Source organism: Monodon monoceros, unplaced genomic scaffold, assembly GCF_005190385.1.
Source record: "Monodon monoceros isolate NGI ecotype Baffin Bay Population unplaced genomic scaffold, NGI_Narwhal_1 Super_Scaffold_22, whole genome shotgun sequence".
In the NCBI taxonomy this organism is placed as follows: domain Eukaryota; kingdom Metazoa; phylum Chordata; class Mammalia; order Artiodactyla; family Monodontidae; genus Monodon; species Monodon monoceros.
In genome coordinates this window covers 25,202,391-25,222,504 of record NW_021703779.1, presented here as the reverse complement: position 1 = coordinate 25,222,504, position 20,114 = coordinate 25,202,391, and the positions used below count along the sequence as shown (strand labels likewise).

Below are 20,114 nucleotides of genomic sequence, written 5' to 3'. Positions count from 1 at the left end.
AATCATTACTTCATTAAGACAGTTCCTTGAACCCTGACTCTGAAACACACATCATATTTGGCACTGTAGAGGTTATAAGCATACATAAATCATGGTTCTTGCACTTGTCATCTTATATTCTAGGGATGGATGTGAGAGCAGGGAGAAACAGACAAAAGGTCAAGATCTCTTTCTCTTCCCTAAGCTCTACATCCAGTTCCCTCTAGCTTCATTTCTCTCCAGTGTCCCAAACTCTTAGGCCAAATCACAACTCACACTTCAGTTACCCAAAGTGCTATACTAATACTTTGTATGTATAGATTATTTCCCTGCCCCTGAATCCTATTCCAAACTCTCTTAGTTACACAAAAGAAAAATAAATAGTTAAGAACAGTCATTATTAACAGAGGCTATACTATCCTCTTGGAATGACCTTGTAAAGAAATAGAATTTCATAGACTTTAACCCTTCAAGCAAAGTAACGGTAATATTTTTATAGTTAAAAACAAGTTCTACAAAGGCACAATGGAAATATCCAAAACAGATTATTTCATTTGCAGACAAATACACTAATAAAGAAAATGGAGGGAGGGAGGGAGGGAGGGAGGGAGGGAGGAAAGAAGGAAGGGAGAGAGAGAGAGAAACAGACAAACCAACCAACAAGAACACTAAGTTAACCTTTCTAAACTGATTGAGATACAAAGACCCTCCAAGCAAGAATTTGTTTGACATGTGGTTTCCGTACAGAATTCTACAAATGACAGCAACTCTGATGGCTACAATGCTTCACGCACTTGAGGAGAATGGGTAATATTGATAGTTTTTACCTCTTTCTTCAAATGCTGCTTATAGAAACTAAAAACAAGGTAAAAAAATTGTTCCAAGAGAAAAATCTATTGTGTAAAAAAGGCTGAATATCTGCTCCCATAGATATTAAAGGCCTTGATTCTAAACGTATGCAAAACTTCAGAACATTACCTGAGAGACCAGACTAAATCCTTGACTGTTATAGTCATATACATACATGAAGTGCTATTTAAAACATTATAAAGTTGAATTTTTAATATTTCAATCAAGAATATTATGATAATATAATTGCCTTTTTATATTTAATTTGTTCCTTAAATTACTAGCAATGGGGGTGTAAGCCAGTGTGATAAAAATAATAATCTCCAGCTTGTGTATGAAGAGCTCCTATTGCTTTCAAATTAGTTCTATTAATGAGAAGCAAATACCTACTTCTAAATTTTTATGGAATGACCATATGTGTTTACCTAAAGTAAACACCATACACAATTAACGTGCCTTAAAAGACTCAGTGTCACTGTGGGCAATATAATCATACTTAATATATTCTTGGTTATTAAAATAGCAAGTTCTGGTTTTCTAATGCTCACAGTGAATTAAAAATAATATACTAGCAAAGACACATTAAAAACATTGGGTTGTGAATCATGTTTACTGAACTTTCAAAAAGGTATACAAAATTGAAAAATAAAAAAGAGAATTAAATAAGAAGAAAGAACAAGGATAAGTATCCCTCTTGGTTACTATGCAAGATCAAACATCAAAAATTGATTTTTATTCCCTGGCCTTGGTGCCTCTGGTTTTATAGGTTGGGCTGCATGTGAAGATTGAGCCGTTAATCTTTTAAGGAGAAGATGCCGAGTGCACTCCTCTTCTACTTGATCTATGGAGATCAGTAATGACGCTCTTCAGTAAGCTACACATCTGCTTCTTTCAACAAAGGTGCCATGGTAACAGGCATCAGTTGAAATGAGTGCAAGCTATGAAAGTATATGGGTAAAGTAATATTATCTAAATTGCACACTTAATATTCAAAAATCAAACAAACTTCCATCCAGTGAGACCTTAACAAAGATACTGGGGGAAGCTATCTTAATTCACATTATACAGAAAAGTAAACAAATCAAACATGCCACTAAATCTCAGTACCTGCCTTGTCATTTTTACATAATTATATATAAAACACATACAGTTTCAGACGTATTAAATAGCTATGCGACAACTATATTCATAAACAGAAGAGAACAAGGTCTGAGAACTTTTGCCAAACTTAGGGCAGCATTTTATTACCACCCTCCTAAAGTAATCAGATCATTGAAATAAAAATTGAACTTGAGACAGGTCACTGAGTTTTCTCGGGTCTCTGGAGCTGAAGGAGATATGAATTTTCCAACTGTCCCACATTTCTAGCTTTGCTCCCATGTTTCTCAAATATACAAAGTTAAGTTCCAATTTAATAAAAATTTTCCCCAAATTAGTATATAGAATGGACCTGTCACCAACTATTTGATGATAGGGAAAAAAAATCACATTTGCATTTTGATAAATAAAACATAGACTTAACATACACAAAAATTTATATAATAAAGTATGACAACTAGAAAAATGAAGTTTTTAAGAATCAATCAGTATTTCCATTTTGGAAAGTTTCACTTTGTTATAATACTTATACAGATGAGTGTTTCCCTTCTATGTGGCCAATACCTCAAAGATCCATGTTAAGTGCTTTTAATGTAAACTGCTATTCTAGAAAATATCGCTGTTGTAGAAAATATCGCAGCTTTCACCACAATTTACTTCCCCCTTCTACCTACTCTAACTTCCATGGATATGCTATGCAAAAGCTACTACATCATAATCCTGCCCTAGGGCTTTCTCTCATTCAAAAATATCCACCAAGAGGAACAGACGAAATAAGGTGTAAACAAAGAAACACTATTCTTTTCACATTGCCTACAACCACATCAATGGCAGATACAACAGGTATACAACAACCAAAAAGTTCTAGACCCAATGGGCTCAGTCAAACTCCTTTTACTCTCATCCCTGTACCATCATCCCCCTGAGAATGCACGAAGTACTTCCTAGTCCCTCCCCAGACTTTCTCCCAAGGTGGGGCTCAGGTGAGCACACTGCTCCCTATCTCCCTTGCATGTGGCCCTTTTCATTAGAGAATCAAATATGAGTTTGAACCCTCTTAACCTAAGGGACTGAGAATGGTTGCTGCAGCCCCATCTCAGTCCTTTCATTCCTTCTCCATTCTGAATTCCAAAGATACTTTTGTTCACGCGATTCTTGATACCACAACACTCTGTAGCCTCTTGCACATGGTATCTTCTTTTTCCCACTGTCTCTCTAGAACAGATAACACATTCTAGTGCTAGCAACTAAACACAGTACATTCCTTCCTCCACTGTACCCAAAAGCTATAGCTTCAAAAATTCTGTTACCCCCTGTAGAATGTGAGTGTGGTAAGACTTCGCATTATCAGTGACTTGTTAGACCTAATATAACTTCACACAGATAACAGTATTTATTCAATTGTCTCATACAGTTTTCTAACTCCAAGTATCAACAGTCAACTGAGAACCAAGAGGTATGATAACATGTAAAATTTTCCTTAAGTCTCAAGATTATTCTATTTAGCAGCTGTTTTCATATTACCATTCTACTTTACCTCTATATTTCCTACTAACATATTAGGATGCTTCCCCATGACGCTTTCTTTAATAACTCTGGTGTTTTTTAAAAAATACTTGCAAAATAATTAAGCAATCAGCTGAAGTAAAATCCTAAAAAGAGTCTGCCCTAAGCATAGCTGACATTGAAATGGTGACGGTAAATGTTAACATGAAAAAAAATTCACAGTATTTCCATGCAGAAATTTAAATGACACTCTTTATAAAGAATGTTGAAAATCATACTATAAAATGAAATCAACCGCAAGCTTTTAGTACTGAATTCATTCCAATTCATAGTAATTAACGAAACAAGCCACATCTTTTTCAACCTACTCCGACCTTTCTAATTCCCTGTGAGTTACGCTCCACTCATTTAAAGATAAATCTACAGTATTTCCACAATATGGATCCTGGTTAATTCTCAACCTCTCCACAAATGGCACATGTGTAAATGTAGCATCAGCACTTCAAGCCATAATGAGCGAAAAGGAAGGAACACTGCTTACCAGAACCTCTTTTGGTCACAACCTTCAAACTCTGAGTAAAAGTAGCATATAAGAGAATCAAGTGCGGAATTGGAGCTTTCATCTTCCAGCTCTTAAAAGCTGTTCCCTAAAGCAAAGATAAAGAAGAAAAACACACATTTTAAAAATACATAGCAATATAATAAGATTTCTGTTAGGCTTTTAATTGTGCACAATTGGGGCAATTACTTCCACAAACAGAAAGAGTGTGAACAGAATCTGTATTCCTCTCTCCCTTAGGAACTTGGGGTTCAAAACCAGTAACACCAAAATTATGTCTCTATAGGCCCCCTACAATGTTTTAAAATCTTATGCTTAATTAAGGTTTAGAATTTCTCTTTATTTAGTGGATTGAACTGTACTTAAAAAGTGGAAACAATCCCTTCAAAAGTACTATTTCATTAACAATTTATTTTAAATATAAATCACCAAACACTGACATTTTTTGACGTTCCATGCTGCAACAGATTATGGTTTTACTCAGTATCATTCTTTCCAATTGAGAAGAAATCTACTCCTCTGAAGATTTAATTATAGTTTTACAATTTTTTTTAAAAAAACTCTAAAAGATACTTCCAGAGAACTTTAAGACTTTGTCTCCACTGAAATAAAGTACAATGTATATGAAAACTACAGAAAGATACATCATTTCTTCCTATTACAAGGGTCTCAGAGGGATAACAGAAGGGACACTAGCCTAGTGTTTGGATTTCAAGAGGGAGAAATATTTCATTTGAAATTAACTGAAATGAACTTTGTCTTCCTCAGAAAATCATCCCCCTTTTATTTTTGTGTAAGACTGAGATAGTAGAGCTGAAAGACTGAATTTCAAAAAGTAGCAAGTCAGAACACAGTTCAAATATATTGTCAATCCATGACAGCACAAGTTTCTTTGCAAGACAGTTGAGGACTGATCATCGTCAGCTTTCAATCACTATGACTCTATTAAAAATGAGGAAGCTGAAATGGTGATTTGACAGTCACATTTTTTTTGCTCTCCTAAAGCCTCATAAACCTGAGTATATTTAATGATTACTCCGTTCACATTAATAAAAGTCTGTTAAAACATTTTAATTCACAAAACAAAACCAAATCCCATTCACTTGCAGTAAAGTGTCACCATTATCATTTTAGTCAGAAAGTCAGGGAATTTTTAAAATAGCATTGAGAATAAGCTGTTTTAACTCCAGCTCCTGTAAATGATGATAGCCTCTTTCAGTTTTCTAACTGAGCACCTGGAGTTCACATAAAGACATAAATGAAACCTAGTCCAAAAAGCCGACTCATCAGACAGACACATCTGACGAACTGCCACATTAAAGTGCAAGCCTGACTCAGGCATGCATTCCTAAAACCCGAATCCCATTTCCCAGCCACCGCACTAACTGGAGCGGCAGGAAATCTTCAAGTTGATATCTTTAGCCTTCAGGTTAGCAGTGAGAATCAGTTCCTCTCTCAGTGTGAGTTTAATCAGCACTGCCCAAGAAACTCCAGGATCCAACTATACACTGCAAGACCTTCCAGCTTAACTACCTTATTACTTCACTCTTGTTCAAGATACTATTTCCTCACTCATTTCATTTCTATAAGGTATACAGGCTAGTTTATGATTCTGTTTCTTAAAATTAAATTGGTTTGGAAAGCATCAATTTGGTAACATCAAGATCCTTAATTGAATCTCTCAAAACAGTTGTATATTAGGGAAAACAAAAAAGAATTATGGAGCATTTCACACATTCAACATCTTGGTCAACCTACAGTAATCTTTACAAACCTCTTTAAGGCAATTTATTGTATTTTATATGGAAAGACACATTAAATATATCTAGTCATAGACATACAAACTTTGCTATACTTGTTGCATAATTAAAATTGCTACCCAGAAATCCCAATGCAATCTATATATAAACATTTACTGAGGTTCTTGTCTATTTTCTTATTGTCACATAGTATCTCATACTATCAGCGACCTAATTTCAAGAAGCTTCAATTTCTGGGTGGATGGACCTGAGATTGTTTGCCTATTTCCTGTTAAGAATACCATTCACCCAGGCAAAACTACAGAGATAGAAGGCAGGTTAGTGGTTGCTAGAGGCTGGGGGAGGGGAAACATTAGGAGGGCCTGCTAATGGGTACGGGGGTTCTTTGTGGGGAGGTGATGAAAATGTTCTGAATTAGACAGTGGTGATGGTTATACAACCGGGTGAATATACTAAAAACTACTGATTGTACACTTTAAAATGGTAAAGTTTATGTTATGTGAATTATATCATAATAAAACTTACTCTAAAAACAAAACAAACCAAAAAAGAGTACCATTCACCGTTTGGCTTCACATAAATCCCTACTAAACCTTATGCAAAATGAGCATATCACAGTGGTTATAAGCAACCAGTCTGTCTGGGTTCTTAACCCCATTTTGCTACCTATCAGCTGTATAATTTTGGGCAAATAACCTCTCTGCAAATAGTGTCTTCATTTACAAAACAGGTATTATTACAGTACATATAACACAGTGCCTAGAACAGCAGTGGCACATAGAACAATCGGAATAAATGAAAGCTAATGTTGTTACTGTTTTTACTGCAGTTGACTGCTGTTACCACTATCATTATTATCATTACTATTATATTATTAACACTATTATAGACTCAATTCACATCCCTCTCACCTGTGAAACTTTCTGTATATACCAGCTTTCTTTACATGCTACCCCACACTATTAGCTTATCTCTTTAACTGCATGTCTTTTACTCTACCAGACAAAGTCCCTCCAGGGAGAACGTGTGTTTTATTCATCTTTTTTATTCAATGCTCAGAAAATATTAGCTGAAACGAATGAATGAAAGACTGAATGTGGTTGCTACTATATGCAGTTGAATTTTGGCATTCAAACTCATCATTTGATAAACACTTATTAAGCACATATGCGATGGTGCAGTGGGGACACAAAGACAATGTAATGCACCCTAATAAAGACAGCTCACAGACCAATAAGGGAGACAAATACTTACCTACTTAATTAGACTGGCCCTACTGCCATATGGTGAGTATAATGTGCTGAGGGAGTAGAGGGAGGAAATCTATTAATTCTGCTCCTGGTTGGATCTGGTGAAGTCATAGGAAAGAGCTTTCACAAGAAGCAGCATTTCAGCTAGGTCATAAAGGAGAGACTTTCTAAGGGAAAGGGAATTCTGAGTCTAGGACAAAGGATGAGTGAAATTGTCAGTCTGGTAGGCAGAATAAGGCCCACCCCTAAACATGCCCACATTTGAATTCCTGGATCCTGTGAATATGTTACCTTACATGGTGAACAGACTTTACAGCTATTGTTAATTTAAAGATTTTGAGATGGGAGACTATTATCAGGGTAAGCTCAATGTAATCACAAGCATCCTTATAAAAGGGCAGTAGAAGAATCAGATTCAGAAAGAGGAAATATAAGGATGAAAGCAAATGTCAGAGATCAGAGTAATGCACTCTGAAGATGGAAGAATGGGACATGTGCCCAGGAATTTTTGTGGCCTCTAGAAGGTGGAAAAGGCCAGGGCGCAGATTCTCCCCTGGAACCTCCAGAAGAAATGCAGGCACGCTAACACCTTGATTTTAGTCAACTGAGTCCAATGCATTTTGGACTTCTGACCACCAGAACTATAAGATTAAAATTTGAGGTTGTTTAAAGCCACTAAGTTTGTAGTAATTTGTTATTGCACCAATAGGAAACTATTACAGCAAGGATGTGAAATGGCAAGTTTCAGGAATAAAGTGTAAATAGACCACAACTTAGGGGCTGTAGGGAAAGAGGTTGAAGATGTCAATGTAGGATTCTGAAGAGCAAGATATGCTAGGTAAATGTTGGGGACTTTTCCCCCATGGCCCCTACAATGTTTTCCACTCATATTCTAACTTCATCATCCAATAATATTTCATGCAGCTTTACTTTCTTTACCTTTTTTTTTTTTTTTTTTTTTTGCAGTACGCGGGCCTCTCACTGTTGTGGCCTCTCCCGTTGCGGAGCACAGGCTCCGGACGCACAGGCTCAGCGGCCATGGCTCACGGGCCCAGCCGCTCCGCGGCACATGGGATCCTTCCGGACCGGGGCACGAACCCGCGTCCCCTGCATCAACAGGCGGACTCTCAACCACTGCGCCACCAGGGAAGCCCTCTTTACCTTTTTTTAAATCATGAAAACAATATGTATACTGAATACGTTTCTTCAGAATACACAAGATGACTCATCTGAGATTCTGACCTATCGCCTTTCACATACTCCTAAGATTCTCTGCAGTATAGACAAAGAAGAGCCATTGGATGCTTATAGGTGAATAATCTGAACTGTTTTAGAAAGTATAGTTTGAAGGTAGAAGAAACTAGTTAACAGGCAGTGTTACAGGAAGATAAGGAAGAGGGTCAGCCTTAATGCAGTAGGGGTGAATAGTGGGAGAACAGAATAGATTTGGGAATAAAAGAGCTTAGTGATATTAAAGGAAGTGATGTTAAAAGGAAGCTTCAAAAGTGGATCTGAGGCATACAGTTTGAGTAACAAGGTCTATTATGATACTATTTACCAATATAAAGAAATACAGAAGACATTTTGGGCAATGAGGCTGCAGAAATACACAGAATTATATTTAGGGCATGTAGATTTCAAATTGCCTGTGGAATCTCCTATTAGAATTGTCTTGTAGTTAATTAAAAATATTTGCCAGAAACTCAGTAGATAGGTAGAAGATAACAATGTTGTAATTGCAGCTGTAGTTAAAGACATGGATTAGGATAAACAGGAAGAAAGTGTAGACCACATAGAGAAGCTGAAGAAAGCTTATGCTTTCAACTGTGAAGCCTACAAATATTCACCATACATTCATAGGGAATCAAAAGGGAGAAAAAGTGAGAAAGTCAGGTAGTAAAGGGAATGTGAATCAGGAAGGATATGGGTCAATGAAGCAAGCAAGGATGTTTAAGGACACAATCATCAGAGCTTATGTATTGTAAGGATAAAAAGAGGCAAGTGGGCTTCCCTGGTGGCACAGTGGTTGAGAGTCCGCCTGCCAATGCAGGGGATGCGGGTTCGTGCCCCGGTCCGGGAAGATCCCACATGCCGCGGAGCAGCTGGGCCCGTGAGCCATGGCCGCTGAGCCTGCACGTCCGGAGCCTGTGCTCCGCAACGGGAGAGACCACAACAGTGAGAGGCCCGCGAACCCCAAAAAAAAAAAAAAAAAAAAAAAAAAAGAGGCAAGTGCTTGAAACTTAAGACACTGCTGATGATACTGACCAGTCTTGTAATTAGACAAATGGGGGTATAATCAGAAATTTTAAGGAGGATAATCAGTTTTATTTGCTTGATTCTGAATGGTAGGATGTGGAGCCCACAGTTGAGAGTAAAGAAGTTGAAGGATAACTGTAGTTGAAAACAGGGAAGACTAGGACCTGTATATAAACCGAAGCAAAGAGAAGCAGAGCCAGAGAAAGGAAGTGAATCTAGAAGGGAAGAGACATTAGTCTGGGGAAGCTGGGACACCTCCTCTTATAGGTGGAAGAGAAAGAAAGTACGTATGTAGGAATACCAAGGTAAGTTTAAAAGAGAAATAGAGGGAAGTTGTACTCATTTGTTTTATTCCACTTACATGGGTCGTAAAGCAGAGGGAGTTGGTTTTAGAATGGGAATGAACTGGATTAAGAGTTTTCCTGTGTTAGGTTAGGCAAGCTACTTCATTTCTACAAGTCTCAGTGTTCTCACCTAAAAAGCATAGACATAAATGTGTCATATTTATTTCATTTGACTTTATTTCATTTTTTACTTATTTCCTCCCACAACATAGTAAGGTACTAAATACCTACTTCAAAGTTTTACAACCTTTAAGTAAAATAATTGTCTTTATGGTGTTTAACAATGACATTTAACTGTAGAAATTTTTAAACACCAGCTCTTTTTCTATGTCTCTTTTCTCTCCATTCCTGGTTGGTTGTAATAATTATTTATGCTCCAACAATGATCCATTATATTTTATTTAATCCTTAACTTTTTTATATTACTAAGCTCAAGATTATACCATTTTTTCACTAATAAAAAAAAATTTTAAGTATCCATTTGTGCATGACACAGATAAAGTATTTTACCAAATGCACCATTTAAATAAAGCAATGCATGTTAAAGTTGTGGAATAGAGTCTCTATGGAGAGGATCAACAGAAGCTCTTACAGACTCTGCAACTAAAAGTTACCAAAAAAGCATGATATTTAAAATTAGTCCCAGGGAAACTTGTTTGTTATGTCATGGAACTATGACAACTATCTTGAGAAAAACCACCCACTCACAAGTTTATAAAGATATCTATACATTTATTTTAAATTATGTGAGTGCCCACTGTGTTTCAAATGCTGTTCTAAGTAGGAGGGATAGCAAATCATTAGGAAATGGTCACTCTGGCCAAGGATCACATGGAAGAGAAACACAAAAATCAACAATTATAGCAAGGGATAAGCATTTTAAGAGAAAAATTCTCAAGTCTATGGAAAGTGCTCAGGGCTGCTTGGAGAGGTCAAGAAAACATTCTCAGATGAGGCTGATATCTGGGCTGACTTTCGGCCAGGGTGGAAAGGGTTTAAAAGTGATGGGAAGGAGATTACAGGGAGAGGAGAACAGAAAGAGTACATTTTTCAAAATTCCACTAGTGAAAACAAAACTATACATTTGACAATCTACTCAGTACAGGTTGGGTAGCAGAGAAGTGCCTATGTTTAGATCATCAAAAATAAGTTTTAAGTCACTTGGATAATTTTTTTACAAATTGGCCCAGATACTTTTCTAGGGTTTGCTGTTGTTGCTATTGTTGTTTGTTTAACACAATCCTAACCAGAAGATCACTGCTTCCTATAGAGTGTGGCTAGCAAGGGAATATTAAGGTTCCAGATCTTATAACCATTCTTCAATATTGATCACCAAATGTTAATTCATAATCTAAGAGGCCAAAATGAGAATAAAGTCTTCATCATATGGTTCTTAACAGATTCTCCTACAAGGTGATAAAGAATAGTCAGTAGTAGGGGCTTCCCTGGTGGCACAGTGCTTAAGAATCCGCCTGCCAATGCAGGGGACACAGGTTCGAGCCCTGGTCCGGGAAGATCCCACATGACGTGGAGCAACTAAGCCCGGGTGCCACAACTACTGAGCCTGTGCTCTAGAGCCCGCAAGCCACAACTACTGAACCCACATGCCACAACTACTGAAACCTGCGCACCTAGAGCCCATGCTCTGCACGCAACAAGATAAGTCACCGCAGTGAGAAGCCCACACACCGCAACGAAGAGTAGCCCCCGTTCGCCGCAACTAGAGAAAGCTCGCACACAGCAACGAAGACCCAATGCAGTCAAAAATAAATAAATAAAATAAATTTTAAAAAAAGGAATAGTCTGTAGTCAAATAACTATCCAAAATGCATGTGTTCCTTATTTAAATATTGTCCTGAAAATTACACACCAGAGTACCTTGCTGTAGAGTAACCTGGCATAAAATGCTATGGAACGTCCTACAAACTAACAGACTGGAGTAGCAGCTGCAGTTACTGTGGGATAATTGGCACACCAACTGGGTGGCTCCAGGTTAGGCTCAAAACTTAACAGAAGAATCTTGTAAGGAAAGGACTTGTTCTATTCTCACAAAGTCTGGACCATATCCTTCATTGGGAAGCCAATGGTGTTTAAGGGACTAAGGGTGATAAAGCAGCTTTGTATTATAAAGAGTTGACTAAACTTCTTTGTAATCTACTAAGAAAATGAGGCCAATAATATAAATAAAAAGTGTAAAAGGAGATATAAAATATACAATGACATAGAACACTTAGAAAACTTTAAATTTTACTAAATTTGAAAATTTTACATAATGGGTGGCTTTCTTGGAATGTCAATTTCCAAAATTTACTAAACAAAAGAAAAATATGAATCAAACAAAAATCATTTAAAAATCCTAAATACCATTAAAGTATAAACTCCAAAAATTTTTGACTACAGAAAATAATACAGATGAGTACTTTCAAACTTTCAAGGAACACGGTGTGTTATAAGGAACAGAAAATCATGATTATGGTTGTAAAAACATAGAAAACCTTACAAATTTGACAAAATAAAATTAGAACTAACATAAGTAATTTAATAAACTTTATAAAACTAGAATAACACTGGGAAGGGTAGTTAATGTTACCACTTAGCTTTTACCTAGAAATCCTAGGCAGTGAAATGAACCAGGAAGTAAGAATAATAGCTATAAATATTAGAAAAAGAGAAATGCAGAATTTCCATATTTATAGGTTACAGTTATAAAAACATTTTTAAAAGATCATTCCATTATAAATAGAGAAAAATAATGTCCTCCAAGAGGAAAATATTGACCATTTTGTCAATATTGATAAAAAAAGTCAAATTTTTCCAAGTGGAATTTTTATTTTGTTTCTTGAAAACTTAAGTCTAAATTTTGAATGAAAAAACAAACAAGAGGGAAATTTAGTTAAAAGAAGATGAATTAAGTAGGCCTTGCCTTGCAAGATACCAAAAGGCATTTTAATTCTAGACTAGTTGAAGCATATACTATAGCCACAAAAATTGATAAACTTATGAATGAAAACTATATACTACACTGCACCAGATATCAGAATACATAGGAACAATAAATGATAAAGAAAGCATGTATCATTAAACAGAGAAATGAAATTTGTCTGTGATAGGAAAAATTGTGAGATGGCCCCCCAAGATTCCTACCCCCGATACACCCTGTAGAATCACCTCCCTTTGAGTATGGGTGAGGCCTATAAAGGTAATGGGATATCACTCACATGATTAGGCTATATTATATGGCAAAAGTGAAGATGTTCTGTAGTTGTAAAAAATAAACTAATCAGTCAATTTGAAGTTAATCAAAGAGAGATTACCCTGAGTGGGCCTGCCCCAATCAGGTGACCCTTTTAAAAAGGGTCTAGAGGTCACAGAAGAAATATGTGAGAGAAATATGAAGTAGCAGAGATGTTCTCCTATTGGCCTTGAAGAAGAAACTGCCATGCTGTGAAGAGAGCCATATGTCATGGAATGGTGTGCAGCCTCTAGGAGCTGAGAGCCTCAGTCCTACAACCACAAAGAACTGAAGTCTACCAACAACCACGTGAACCTGGAAGAGGACCTCAAGTCTCAGATGAATTCGGCCCAGCTGATACCTTGATTTCAGTCTTATGAGACCCTCGGTAGAGAACCCAGCTATTCTGTGCACAGACTCTTGACCCACAGAAGTTGTGTGATAATACACTTGTGTCATTTTAAACTGCTAGATTTGTGGTAATCTGTTATGGTGCCATAGATAGCTAACACTTCACCTTAAATAGTCATAAATCCAGATAGAGATTTATGTGAAGAGAAATTTAATAAAGCATTACGTTTCTGATTACTAATAAAAAGAACTATTAAATTGTAGGGGATACCTATAAGATGAAATATTATGCAGCCTTTGCAAATAATTCTTAAAGTTAATCACTTGGAAAAATAGTCACAATAAAATGTGAAGAGATAAAAACAGAATAGAATGCTGTATAGAGAGCATGATTCTTATTATGAATAATATGAATATAGATGATAGAAAAACAACTAGAAAAAAACTACATCAAAGCATGCAGTATTGATCTTAGCAATCATAAGTAGTTATACTGATTTTGGCTTCCCTCCATATCGCTAAATGTTTGTCCAATTTTAAAAATATATAAACATAAACTGCTTTTCATAAAAATACATGTTTTGTATCATTTTAAAACTTCCTTAGAAAAAGCTTTAAGGTTTTAAGTGTCCATCAATAAATGAATGGATAAAGAAAATGTGAGATACACACACATACACACACACACACAATACTATTCAGCCTTGAAAAAGAAGGAAATCTTTTAATTTTTGAATGAACCTTTGAGGGCATTATGCTAAGTGAACTAAGCCAGGCACAGAAAGACAAACAGTGTATGATCTCACTTATATGTGGAATCTGAAAAAGTTACACTCATGGAAGCAGAGAGTAGAACTGTGGTTTCCAGAGGCTGGTGGGTTGGGGAAATGGGTAGATAAGGTCAAAGGGTATGAAGTTTCCGTTATGTAGTGTGAATAAGTTCTGGAGATTTAATGTACAACATGGTGACTACAGTTAACAATATTGCGTTGTATACTTTAAAGTTGCTGAGAGTAAATCCTTAATGTTCCCACCACACTAAAAATAATAATAGCTATGTGAGGTGATACATATGTTAATTAGCTTAAGTGTGGTAATCACTTCAAAATATATACATCTATCAAAAGCTCAAGTTGGGGCTTCCCTGGTGGCGCAGTGGTTCAGAGTTCGCCTGCCGATGCAGGGGACGCAGGTTCGTGCCCCGGTCCGGGAAGATCCCACATGCCACGGAGCGGCTGGGCCCGTGAGCCATGGCCACTGAGCCTGCGGGTCCGGAGCCTGTGCTCCGCAACGGGAGAGGCCACAGCAGTGAGAGGCCCGCGTACCGAAAAAAAAAAAACAAAAACCTCAAGTTGTATATCTTAAATATACAAAATTTTTATTTGTCAATTATACCTCAGTAAAACAGGAAAAATAATTTTAAAGAAGAAGAGTTTTTACAGAATCAAATTATCCCAAGTTTTTTTTAAGAATCTGGATGATTTACTACTATTATAACTCTATAAGTCAAAAACATAACATTTCTCCATCCAAGAGCCATCGAGATAAACCACACTGTGCTAAATATTTTGTCACTACAACAGTTTCCAGTATTATCAGTCATAAGATCAACTTCAATGGCTCACTAATGAAAACACTAAGATAGCAATCAGAATCTAATTAAAATAGATTCTGGACAGACAGACACACACCCCCACACACATTTCCTGGTCTGTTTATAATACCCATTAAATTGCTTGGAGCAGATAAATAGGCCCTAAGTATTGACTGGATAACTGAAAGAATGAGACGTATACTAGAGAAGAGTGATTCCCATAAAAGCATACACAGGATAGTACTTTAAGGAAAGATTTGAGACTCTGGAATGAGCAATAGAGATTACTGGATATCCTTCTAATAGAAAGTTGGGTCTCTGGGGATTATCTGATCCTATATGTGCACCTTTGTCTTTGAATACACTATTTTACAATCTGTAAAGATAAAGTAAACTTCTAGAAAGCTAACAGCAATGCAAGTAATTCTTGCCCCTAGAAATGCAAATCATTTGTGTCTAGTGGGATACAGCTGATTATTGCCCTATGCATAGACCAGTTGTGGTAAATCCATTCCAAAATTCCTTTATTGCATATAAATTTATGGTTCTTTGACACCTCCTCTGAATTGGTTGTAACATCTCTTTCAGTTCCTTCATTAATAAGTCAAATAAATAAATCTTTGACATGTGCTCATTTTATACTTTTATGAGTCATGATTTTTGAAAATTATGCTCTATAACTATATTCATTTACTATAATAAATGAATGCTTTGAGATACGAAAATTAATTTTTTTAAGTTTAAAGAAGAAATTACAATAAGCTACTCTCAGTTAGATTTTGTGTTCCATTCGGTGCTTAGTATCATGATACTTTAATCAGAAACCATGTGAACAACAATATAAAGACAACTTCAAAGCAGTTAACTAAGAGATTAGTGGAATTACAAAGACACAAAGAAAAAGTCTACTTCCATAACATTATCATCAACAAGAACTAAATGTACTTTGAGACACTAGGCCTTTCTCTCGGCTTTGGAAAGGCAGGAGAATTACCCATCTTAGGGGAACAGTGACAAGGATGCAAGCTTCCTAGAAAAAGGCCTCAATATCAAGGTCACTGGAAATTTATGCAATCATCCCTTGCAAAGTCTAAAGTTGCTTAGTATAACCAACTATAGGTTAGAAAATACCTGGCACTAGCTGGTGCTTGTCTGTAAAGAGAAACCCGAAGAAATACGCAATGAAGGTGGCTAAGTGCATACACTCAAGAGTAAAACTGCCTGTGTTTGAAGCCCAACCCAACTTCTTACCAGCTGTGCAGAGTTGGACGAATAAATAATATTTAATATCTCTATACCTCTATCCTCTCACCTGTCGAGTGAGCAGGGGAAAAGTCTCCACATCAGAGGATTACTGTGAAAATCAAGTATGATAATGTATGATTAACATTAAAACACTGGTGCTTAGTTAGGTGTGTATTACCCTTTATTGTTATGAGCCACTGAACATTTACAGGGCTATGCAAATAACTACAGACTTAACTGAATTACCTATATGTAATAATTCTAAACTGAAATTACCGGGAACTATTGGAGAAATGGAAATATTCCATATGCTGCCAGAAAATTCTATAAAATTCAATACAACTCATACTTACTTGGTGACAGGAGAAAATCCAGTAAATGGATGAACCTGAATAGCTAAAATGGAAAGTGCACTGTGCACAGGAATAGAAAGCATAAATAAAAACACTACACAGTTTCCATCTGCCACTTTTCTAATTCACCTTTCTTGCACCTTTCATATTCACCATGTCCGCCACTGTAATTCAGCTGCAAAAGCTCATACCAAAGAAATTTGGGGGGTTCTAAAGTCAGCAGATTGCATGAGGCAAGTTACAAGCCCAGGGAGGAAAAGCAAATATATTCCATCATCGCTCTTGTGGGCTGCTAACATGATCCTAGCTGAGTGGATCTGCCCTCCTTTTGTGAGCTCTTCCTGCCAATGTATTAAATGGGTACTTGGATAAACCTTTCTCTTATCACATTTCTCTGTGTTTAAAATTCAACATGTCAAAGAAACTTACTGAAACTCTCAAGAAAAATTGGCTTTATGTTAATTAGAACTGCAATATTTGATATTTGTTATATGTGGCAAAAAATACTTAAAAGCTTTCTTTTTCCAGTTAAACTCAATATGCCCACAGACATAACTTGTGAAGAGAGTCGGATAGTACGAGAAATGCTAAGGAAGGCAGTGCTCCTCAACCTTGGCTACATCTTGGGATCACTTGGGGAACTTTCAAAGAGGCAAATGACCGGAGTATTGCCAAAACTGCTGCCTCATGATTCCCACGCTGAAAACTGAATGTCTAAGCATTTTTTAGAGTTCCGTATGGCAGGCTTTCTCAACCCCACTGCTATTACCATTTTAGGCCAGACAGTTCTTCGTTATGGGGGGCTGTCAGGTGCATTGTAGGGTGTTTAGCAGCATCCATGGCCTCCACCCACTAGATGCCAGTAACACCTTCCTCAAGTTGTCATTAGCAAAAATGTCTCCAGACATTACCAAATGATCTGTGGTATGGCTGGTACCTCCATATCATAAGTTTAATCACTAATCAGAATAATTAGCTCTATCAGGCAGATAAAGATCAATTCTGAGACCAACAAACTAGCTATCTTTTATAAAGGTGCTTTGTAGTCACCCCTGGGTACTCAGTGAGAACATGACCACCAAACCTGCCAGGAAAAGAAATGTGTTCTATGTGTCAGGAGGTCAATAGAATCCTTTCATAAAGGAAACAAGACACAAAGTAGGCATAGAGGGAACTTTCCTCAACATAATAAAGGCCATATATGACAAACCCACAGCCAACATCATCCTCAATGGTGAAAAACTGAAAGCATTTCCACTAAGATCAGGAACAAGACAAAGTTGCCCACTCTCACCACTCTTATTCAACATAGTTTTGGAAGTATTAGCCACAGCAATCAGAGAAGAAAAGGAAATAAAAGGAATCCAAATCGGAAAAGAAGAAGTAAAGCTGTCACTGTTTGCAGATGACATGACACTATACATAGAGAATCCTAAAGATGCTACCAGAAAACTACTAGAGCTAATCAATGAATGTGGTACAGTAGCAGGATACAAAATTAATGCACAGAAATCTCTTGCATTCCTATACACTAATGATGAAAAATCTGAAGGTGAAATCAAGAAAACACTCCCATTTACCACTGCACCAAAAAGAATAAAATATCTAGGAATAAACCGACTTAAGGAGACAAAAGACCTGTATGCAGAAAATTATAAGACACTGATGAAAGAAATTAAAGATGATACAAATAGATGGAGAGATATACCATGTTCTTGGATTGGAAGAATCAACATTGTGAAAATGACTCTACTACCCAAAGCAATCTACAGATTCAATGCAATCCCTATCAAACTACCAATGGCATTTTTCACAGAACTAGAACAAAAAATTTCACAATTTGTATGGAAACACAAAAGACCCTGAATAGCCAAAGCAATCTTGAGAAAGAAAAACGGAGCTAAGGAATCAGGCTCCCTGACTTCAGACTATACTACAAAGCTACAGTAATTAAGACAGTATGGTACTGGCACAAAAACAGAAATATAGATCAATGGAACAGGATAGAAAGCCCAGAGATAAACCCACACACATATGGTCACCTTATCTTTGATAAAGGAGGCAGGAATGTACAGTGGAGAAAGGACAGCCTCTTCAGTAAGTGGTGCTGGGAAAAGTGGACAGGTACATGTAAAAGTATGAGATTAGATCACTCCCTAACACCATACACAAAAATAAGCTCAAAATGGATTAAAGACCTAAATGTAAGGCCGGAAACTATCAAACTCTTAGAGGAAAACATAGGCAGAACACTCTATGACATAAATCACAGCAAGATCCTTTTTGACCCACCTCCTAGAGAAATGGAAATAAAAACAAAAATAAACACATGGGACCTAATGAAACTTAAAAGCTTTTACCCAGCAAAGGAAACCATAAAGACGAAAAGACAGCCCTCAGAATAGGAGAAAATATTCGCAAATGAAGCAACTGACAAAGGATTAATCTCCAAAATTTACAAGCAGCTCATGCAGCTCAATAACAAAAAAACAAACAACCCAATCCAAAAATGGGCAGAAGACCTAAATACACATTTCTCCAAAGAAGATATACAGACTGCCAACAAACACATGAAAGAATGCTCAACATCATTAATCATTAGAGAAATGCAAATCAAACTACAATGAGATATCATCTCACACCAGTCAGAAAGCCCATCATCAAAAAATCTAGAAACAATAAATGCTGGAGGGGGTGTGGAGAAAAGGGAACACTCTTGCACTGCTGGTGGGAATGTGAATTGGTACAGACACTATGGAGAACAGTATGGAGGTTCCTTAAAAAACTACAAATAGAACTACCATATGACCCAGCAATCCCACTACTGGGCATATACCCTGAGAAAACCATAATTCAAAAAGAGTCATGTATCAAAATGTTCATTGCAGCTCTATTTACAATAGCCCGGAGATGGAAACTACCTAAGTGTCCATCATCGGATGAATGGATAAAGAAGATGTGGAACATATATACAATGGAATATTACTCAGCCATAAAAAGAAACGAAATTGAGCTATTTGTAATGAGGTAGATGCACTTAGAGTCTGTCATACAGAGTGAAGTAAGTCAGAAAGAGAAAGACAAATACCGTATGCTAACACATATATATGGAATTTAAGGGGAAAAATGTCATGAAGAACCTAGGGGTAAGACAGAAATAAAGACACAGACCTACTAGAGAACGGACTTGAGGATATGGGGAGGGGGAAGGGTAAGCTGTGACAAAGCGAGAGAGAGGCATGGACATATATACACTACCAAACGTAAGGTAGATAGCCAGTGGGAAGCAGCCGCATAGCACAGGGAGATCAGCTCAGTGCTTTGTGACCGCCTGGAGGGGTGGGATAGGGAGGGTGGGAGGGAGGGAGACACAAGAGGGAAGAGATATGGGAACATATGTATATGTATAACTGATTCACTTTGTTATAAAGCAGAAACTAACACACCATCGTAAAGCAATTATACTCCAATAAAGACGTAAAAAAAAATTAAAAGACAGTGAGAGCATTTGTGTACGAGAGAATAACTGATGACCCTCAAAGATGTCCAAGGACTAATCCCTGTAATGGCTGAATATGCCACCTGACATGGGAAAAGTGACTTTACAGACGTGATTCATCTAAGCGTCTAAGGACTTGGGGAGATCATCCTGGATTCCAAGGTGGGCCCAATGTAATCACAAGGGTCCTTATAAGAGGGTGACAAGAGCATTAAAGTTAGGGAGAAGGCCATGTGATA

General features: G+C 36.9%; 1 protein-coding gene across 1 annotated transcript in view; it reads right to left on the bottom strand.

Annotated features, from left to right (window-relative positions):
- Positions 1 to 20,114, bottom strand: part of IL1RAPL1 (interleukin 1 receptor accessory protein like 1) — a 1,341,257-nt gene that overhangs the window by 1,118,497 nt on the left and 202,646 nt on the right. The window contains exon 2 of the mRNA XM_029241535.1: positions 3,974 to 4,079. Within this exon, the coding sequence (XP_029097368.1) occupies positions 3,974 to 4,055 (82 nt within the window). The 5' untranslated portion in view covers positions 4,056 to 4,079. The remainder of the gene's footprint in view (positions 1 to 3,973; positions 4,080 to 20,114) is intronic.